The sequence below is a fragment of the Phyllostomus hastatus genome, unplaced genomic scaffold (genome assembly GCF_019186645.2).
Source record: "Phyllostomus hastatus isolate PE091 unplaced genomic scaffold, TTU_PhHast_1.1 phas_scaffold_216, whole genome shotgun sequence".
Lineage (NCBI taxonomy): Eukaryota > Metazoa > Chordata > Mammalia > Chiroptera > Phyllostomidae > Phyllostomus > Phyllostomus hastatus.
Window position 1 is genome coordinate 6381212 of NW_025334018.1, and position 8723 is coordinate 6389934.

The 8723-nt window shown below is 42.0% G+C and overlaps 1 protein-coding gene across 1 annotated transcript; it reads right to left on the reverse strand.

Moving 5' to 3' along the window:
- Positions 1–5479: 5479 nt before the first annotated feature.
- Positions 5480–5923, reverse strand: LOC123804598 (late cornified envelope protein 1D-like). The gene has a single exon (XM_045816959.1). The coding sequence runs from the start codon at positions 5921–5923 to the stop codon at positions 5480–5482; it is 444 nt and encodes a 147-aa protein (XP_045672915.1).
- Positions 5924–8723: the final 2800 nt, after the last annotated feature.

Here is an 8723-nt window from a genome sequence, read left to right on the forward strand (position 1 = left end):
GGAGCTTTTATTCCATGGATATAATCACCGATGTGCAAATATGAAAATGCCAGAATGATAATTATGGTATTTATTTTTAAAATTTGGAAAAACCCCAGCATCTAATAATATATCATGTGCATGCATACAAAAACTATAGTGATCAAAATAATGTTGTGGTTCTATATTTAGGTATAAAAAGATATTTATTGACTAAAACTGTTCTATTATTTGTTCAGTGAAGTTGCTATATAATAGGACACATACATAACAACAATCAGAAAATTAATTAAAAAATAAAACCATATCTAATAGCAACAAAAACATATCTTTGTAAGGTTAAATGTCTCAAAAGATGTACAAATGAAGATTAGAAAACTATACTTAACGACATTAAAGCTTACCATAATAACTGGAAAGATAATGTCACAACTAAGGATAAAAACAAACATTGCTTTAAAGATGTCAGTTTTTTTCAAGTCAATCTCTGGATTTCATGTAATCCCAATAAAATTACAACAGGGATCTTAACAGAGCAGCCTGAGTCTATGACTTAAACATTAAACAACATAAGGCCAAGAATACACGGTATAATCATGAAGAAGAACAAAACATGGGACTTGTCTCACAAAATACACAGGGATATAAAGTAGTTGACATTAATAGTGTGGGCTATTCATGAAAGAATGATGGAACAGAGAATAAGAAGTAGAAATAAATTCACACACATATAAGCACTTGAGGTGCGTCAGAGGCAGGATTACAGAATAGTAGGGTAGGGGGAAGCAATTCAATGAAGGATGCTGTGCCAACTGTTACTCCATTTGGGCAATAAACAAATACTGGTATCTCACACCATACACAAACATCAATTCCATGATGCACGACCGAAGTTGGAAACCAAACATTAAACAATTATTAAACATTTCAAATGTCATTTAGTAGAATAACTTTATGGGCCATTGGTGGGGAAGGATTTCCTAAGTAATACAAATGTGTGGACGTCACAGACAAATGCAACATAAACAAACAAAAAATAATGAGCTTGGTTACACTAAAATTAAATACACGTTCATCAAACAACATCACAAATAGTGAAAAAAAACTAAAATACACACTATGAGAAGATATTTGTAACAGATATTATTGGCAACAAAATTGGATGTAAAATAAAGAACCCTACAAATCATTGAGAAGAAAACAATGAAGGAAAAAATCAGCAAAAGATATGAAGCATTGATTCCCAGAAGAGAAATCCTAAGTAACCAGTAAGTTCATGAAAAAGTTTTTTGACGATGCAAGTGTAACAGGGTGCAGCCAAGAGGGGAGCCTCAAATAGGGATCTGTAATAAGATCCAGAAGAGCCTGGAGATAATTGGCTCCACACCACAGGGCCACACCTGCCCAGAATCTGGCAGCTGTAGCCAATTGTGAGAGGAGCCAGGAATGGGGCTTCAGAGGAAGATTGGCGCTGGGATTTAAACTGACATGCGGCAGCCATTTGAGTGGGGAGCACCATGCACAGCCCTGAAGGAGGAGAACCATGCGCAGCCCTGCAAGAGAGAACCACACAGCTTTAGCAGAGTGGAGACTCCCGCAGCCATTTGAGAGGGGAGAGAACCACGTGGCTCTGGCAGAGTGGGGACTCCCATGGTCTGGGGAGAGAGGACCACGTGCCTTTGCCAGAGTAGAGACCCCCGCAGCTTTAGGAGATACGGTACTCTGGACTGGGCAAAGGGGGAAGGAAGGAAGGACTGTGTCTGTTTGTGGGTGCTTTAAGGGACTTTAGGATTTTGGTGAAGACATTAGGACCCTACTTTAAATTTATATAGAATTAAATAAATGTTTCCTTTCCTTTTCACAAATCTCTGGCATTGAGAGACGTCTTTCCTCTGGCAGTGGATATAACGGACCTGGGGGCTTCTTTATGTCGTCTAAGGCCCCCCTTGTTTGTTCTGTAACACAAGGACTCAGAGAAAAACAAGACAAAGCCACAATGGGATAAAATTTCATAGTATCAAGGATTAAAAATCCTGACTGTATTTATAGTTGGCATCAAAGTTAAATAACAGAAATTCCCATTCTCTCTGGTGGGAGTATGCATTCGCACAACAACTTTGAGGAGCAGTTTGGCAATATAGTCAGGGTAAACACAGACGTCCTCAAAGGCCCGCCACCAATTCCACTCCTGAGTCTGTTATGGATACAGAGGAAGTGTGTGTGAGAATGTCATTATTTATACAGTACAAACTGGAAATAAGTCACTATCCAGCTGCAGGTGAATGCATCGTACAGTGTAAGTATACTCACATCAAAATAATATACAATAGTGAAAATATGTAAAATGATATGAAATAAAATAAAGTGAGCTATATCAGAAAAATACAGCAGAGATGTGGGGTATATTTTCACTTTAGCAAATTTAAAATATGTTTTCACCAATACCTAAATAAAGTATCAATAAAATACAGTTAAGTATAAATAAATTAAATACTTAAATATAAATATTTAAGTACAAATGAAAGATTTGAAAATTAATCCTAAGTAAATTATGAGTTAAAAAATAAATAAATACAATAAAGTATGTAAACACCACATGAAGAAAATATAAGAAATATATAAGGGTAAACACCTTGGAATAAAAGAGATAATGAAGAGATGGTTATGATTATATTTATAACATTTTATTTCTTAATTTGAGTAGAGGGTATATACCGGGATGTTCGTTATACCACTATTCTGAACAGGTATTTGTATACAATACTTCATTTAAAATTAAACACAGGTAAATCTTATACATGCATATAAAATAAGATATTAGCCCATCATATTTTATATATTAATAAATACTTTATATATTAAAACATTTTCAAAATTTGTCATTTCATTTTATCTCATTTTATATGTCTATATCTATTTTTCTTTATGATCGCCAATTCTTTTTACAGTTACACTATTTTTTTATTCTACTCAATTATATAACTGCTTCTATCCATGAAATTAATCTTGGCATGTGATATTAAGTTAGGGTTTACATTTTCTTTTTAATTAACAAAGCACCCTAACTCTAGATCTTAAACGACCATCTTTTTACAATATGATTGATTGATACCTGCTTTACACATTTTAAATCCTTAGGTAACTTCTATTACATTCAGTTAGTTACCTGATTTGCACCAGTCTCCAGGTTTGTGGATTAATTGTGTGAGTGTTACAGGTTGAAAGACAACTTCTGGGACCTGTGGTGGATGGGGAAAACAACCCAGATTCCTGGAAAACACAGGGAATTAAGGGAATTTCCTAGGAAAAGATCCTGGGATTCTGTTCTCCTTATTCTTTCCTGCTAGATGCCTCCCAGATGTGGGGGATGTGGAGAAGTAGGACCCAACCCTTGCCTCAGGGAGCGGGATGGAAATCTAACCAGCTTTGTCACCTAAGGTGGTTTCTAGGTTCCTCTGTAAATGTGGGTTCCAATGAGGTAGGAATGCATTCTGTGCCCGGATATGAGTCACACTCCAAAGAACAAGTGGCCTGGAGCTGATTTGCCCCTGGTCTGACAGAGGATTCTGAAACCAGGCCTGACTTGGAGTGATCCACCCTGGGACAAGAGGCAATCATGTCACAGGGGAAAAGAAGACTCTGACATGCACACCAGAGGAGTTGTTAGAAACTTGATTCCTTCTGTTACACAATTGTACCCAATATCAGTAGAAAATTGTGCACACTTGTGAGACTGTGCCCCTTTCCCTTAATCGTCATGCCAGGGTCAGAAAAATACATTTAGAAAACTGGAAGAGAGACAAATATCAGGCAGAAAACAAGGTAGAGACCAGGTTCCCTTTCTCTCGCTGTAACTGGCCAGCCCACCACACTGACAATTAGGCCATCAAACAAGTGGTATTGTGACTGTTTCTCAGACTGAATATTCCAGTTTCCAAAATGAGACCTGATTTCTGTATTAAAATGACAAATTGCTTTCTATTACTTGGAAAGAGCCATAAAGTCACTAGGTGTTCCCAAGTGTCTATCTAGGAATCAGAAGACCATTGTACTGAGTAAAAATTTAAGAATAGTAGTATATAATAAAAAGGTATAGTTTTATTTTATCCTACAAGCGAAGTTTGCTCAACATGAGGGTTATAAACAGATTATGTAATATCTGTGAGGAAACACTTAGATGGCTAGATAGATAAGGCTACACAGAAGGGTGAGATTCAAGGTGGGTCTTCAAGCAGGCATAGAACTGCAAAATGTCCAGATGACAAAGAAGAAATTGAAATGAACATGAGATTGAGGACAGAGCAAGAAATGGGACCAAAATAGCTGTAGCACAAACAGTACTCATAAAATGATAATAGAAGTTACCCTTTAATGAAGACAAAGTTTTCTAGATGCTGAGTTACAGATAGTAAATTCTGCTACCCCACAAAAAAGGTCATGAGGATGTACAGGTTTCAGCTATACGTAAATAAAGGTGAATTGTTCATTGTGGCAGGGCAGCGGTTTCATGTGGCAGTATGAATGCTGACCCTTAGAAATTAAGCTGGGACCACTTTCTGCCAGGTCTCGCAGGTAGTGCTTAGGAAGAATGTGCTGTAGTCAGTAGAAACTCAGTTTGACACAAGTGGAGTGACAAGTTCATAAATATGACATGGGAAGTGTGTTTGGGGAAAAAGTGTATCAGAGCTGGAAAAGGGAGGAATAGGCAGGGTTTTCAAGGAGTTCAGTAAAAGAGCAAATTTTACAGCCTAAGCTGCCTGGAACTACACTGGTTACAGAGGGGTGGGTAGAAAATATGTATTGACAAAGATGTTTTGTTTTATTTATTTATTCATTTTTTCTATCTTTCTCATGAGCATGAGTGTGTGTGTGTGCAGCAGGAACAGCATGTACATGGGGGTAGGTCAGCTGTAATAGGATGTGGACACAGAGTGAGAGGAAGACCCAGGAGAGGGTAGGGGCCCTGACAGTGACCAGAAACCTAGGACTTCCAATTTGAGGCTTGTATAGCACTGCTTGACCCCATGAACAGTACAAAACAGAGTTGGGAGCTTTAGTCTCTCCCACACGCTCATGCCCAAGGGCCCCAAGTTAGGCCAGAGTGCCCCTGTGCCTCTGAAGTCCAAGGCTACCACCTACAGAGGACAGGGTAGAAGAGAACAATGGCAACCCCCAAAGAAAAAGGTCCTTCTAGAACAAATCACTGAGCAGATTCCTTCTTTTATTGTTTTACATCAGTCAGAAAGCATGTTGTAAGAGGACCAGACATAAAGAGGCTGATGGGGATGAGAGGTTAGCACAGAGATGGAGTCCAAGGCCAAGGAATGGGGATTCAGGGGAGGACTGGAGTTTCTGGAGGCCAAGGAGGACACTGTTTCCACAAGTCCAGAGTCTCCTCTACCACCTTTCAGACTCTGAAGTAAGCTGGGAGGGGAAAGATGATATCCTTGGCAATTTGCAGCCCCCAATGAACTCTGCTCTTCTTGGCTCAGGGTCCACTTCAGCAGCAGCCTCCAGAGGACTGACCACTGCCCCCTCCACAGCAGCTGGAGCTCCCTCCACAGCAGCTGGAGCTCTCTTCACAGCAGCTGGAGCCCCCAGAGGGCTGGCTGCAGCAGTCAGACCTCCTGTGTCTGAGGCGAAGGGACCTGCGGGGCTTGTGGTGGCTCAGGCAGCAGCCACCACCCCCCAGAGCTGTGGCCACAGCAGCCACCACCTCCAGAGCTGCAGCAGCTCCCACACCCAGAGCTGACACTGCAGCAGGAAGAGACTGGAGGGCACTTGGGGGGACACTTTGGGGGGGGCATTTTGGGGTGGGGGCACTTGGGAGGGCACTTGGGGGTGCACTTGGGAGGGGGCTGGCACTGCTGCTGGTTCTGCTGGCAGGACATCTTGGCGGGAACTTCAGGAGCTGAGGGAGAGACAGACAGCAGGTCAGCTCCATGGCTGAGGCCACCCCCTACCCTACCTATCCTTTCTGCATCATTGCTACTAGATACACTTCAAAACCCTGCTTTAGATGACTCTGAGAAATCAAATCCCTTCCACTTTTATCATTTCTGACACCTCACAGGATCTCCTTCACCCCTCAGACAAAACTTTTAAAGGAAGAAGGGATCATCATCTGCTTTATCAGTTGGAAAATTGAGACCAAATGGTGTTAATAAATTGAAAAACCACTTTTTTTCACTTCTCCCATCCAACTACTGCAATTGCTCTACAGAGACTAACTTAGAACTGAAATATGTCCTTTCATGACAGAAAGCGTCCTGTGGAATATCATTGTATATAGTTTCAAATTTTAGACACTTGGAAGAACAGAGTGGGAAGAGACCTTGGCCATTTCCTGGCTGGCTCATTCACTCCACAGGAAGCTGATAGGCCCCTCTCTCATGGGGGTGGGGTGTGCTGATCTCCTCAGATACACCACCTCTTGACCAGTAGCTTGGCCAAAAGATCATTCGACTTCTTGTGTTTTTGCAAACCCAGAGATTTAAAATGCATTGTCAGGCCCTGTCCTATACCCATGTGTGCGACAATGGCCCCATTGTCTCTGATCTGCTGCTTGTTTTGGTAGTTGCTGCCCCAAATCATACCTTCCAGAGGATACAGTGGCATCTTAAGGTTAAGGCCTTTCTGAAACCTCTTTGGGACACCAGAGCACCCGGGTGGTCTCCTTCCTCATTCTGGGAGTATCTCACACAGTTGCAGACCAGCTGGCCCCCTCAGAGCACATGGAGCCTTCACTACAATCTGTTGCTCCTGCAGCCTTCCTGCCTTCTCCTGGTTCCTGGCTCCACCCTTCAAGGTCTAGTCTCTCTCTAATAATATAAACCCCAGGCCCGCAGGGCTAGCCTGCCCTCCCCCTTTGTTCTGAGCTCCCCTCTGTGGAAGGCCCTACTCCATTCCCAGTGGACACTTACCGGGTACACAAGCAGCACAGGGTCTGTCACCACCTCAGGATGGAGTGGATGGAGGTGCTCTAGCCCAGGTGCCCTTTTATGCTGGGCTTGGTCCCTGCCCCAACAGGTGAGACAGGGCCTGGGCATGAGAGGACTGCCTCCTGCCACCCACCTGGTCCTGTGACAGGTGATGACTAGCACCTCCTCCCTGCCTCCCGCCATGGGGCTCAGGACATCCCCAACATGAAGACCTCGTTCTCCTCACAGCTACCTGGCTCTCACAGCTCCTTCTTGGAGTCTAACCTCCCAAACCCTTCTGTCTTGTGTCCCTGATGGGCTGCCTAGAACTAAGACTCACAGAAGCTCTGACTGCCTCGCTTGTGTCCCCAGCCACCCTGGATGATCCCGTGTGTGCATTTGTGTGCATGTGTGTGTCTGCACCATCACAGTTAAAAGCCTGGATGGGAAGTGAGATACACCTGGAATGGCATCCAGGTCCTGCTACTACTACCTCCGTGATCTGGTGAAAATCACCTCACTTTTCTCCTTCTCAGGTTCCTCAACTTTAAAAGAAATGGTACAAATTACTCTCAACAGTGCTGTAAGGGCCAGCAGAATTATGGAGGGAAAATGCCTGGAAAACATCCTGTAACTCCATGGACCCCTATAAGTGAACTATCCATCTATGCTAAAAAGGGGATGCATTTCCAAATTCATAGCTGTTTTCCAGGAGAGGTGCATCTGATGTATAAACAGCCACTTTTCAACTGAGTTCTTTTGTGTATTTTGAGTTCTTTTCCTATAACATTTCCCTGCAGAGGAAGTAGAGAGAAAACTGGCATTGCCTGGCATGGTAGAAAGACAATTCATCTCCCCAGGCTCTTATACAGAAGAGGAGGATGAGCCCATGGATGAGGAAGCAGAAAGGAGAAGAAAAACTGAGAGGGTGAGGCCTGGAGCACGTGTGTGGGGGGAGGACCCTGTGCAAGGGATCCCCGACCCCAAGTGAAGGAGAAGGAAGACTTTCAGAACTGGAGTGTTTGGGATTCAGCAGTATTGTCTGGTTGTCATTGCTTTGTTCCTACATGGACACAAGAGATACACAAGGCTTCTTGTTTTGTTTTGTTTTTATTTTTTTTATTTGTATTTGAACATTGTTAGGGCATTAAACTAAACACTAAGGTTGATTCAGTCTGGGGCAGGAGTTTCCTCCATGTTTGGGGGCAACATTACAAAAAAACTAACCCAACGACTTAGATCAGCGATTTTCAACCACTGTGCCACAAGAATTTTTAAAACATGCAGTACCTGACTATTTAGTCAGGGGCACTCACTTCTTTTCCCTTAGATTGTCAAATAATAAATGACAACAGCCAACAGAACAATAGCCATCAGGTGTGAATGCATCAAAATGATACAATTTTTGTCAGATCAGAAAATAAATTTATATGTTTTTGGTATGCCAGAGAATTTTGGGAATTCACTTATGTGTTCCTTGAGGTGAGAAATGTTGAAATTGCTGTATCTTAGATGAAGAAAACTTCGACCTGAAGGTAGTTACAAGGAGAAAGTGTTTTTTTCAAATGTGTCCAGAGTAGTTTTATGGACTCTGGAATGAGATATAGACTGACTCAAAATATCTCTAGGTCATAAAGGGCTAGGAGAATGAATATCTTGTGAATGGATGTTTGCATGTGCATATGGGTGACTGATTGTATTTGAAAGTTTATGAATGTGTATGAGTGTGTATGAACATAGAGCTATAGAGATACAAACACAGACACAGATACATAGACAGAATCCACCCTCTAATGTTATTCTCAGCATGAGATACCTCATGTA

Coding starts and splice junctions, on each gene's coding strand:
- LOC123804598 (XM_045816959.1), bottom strand. CDS start 5,923: ATGGAGCTGACCTGCTGTCTGTCTCTCCCTCAGCTCCTGAAGTTCCCG.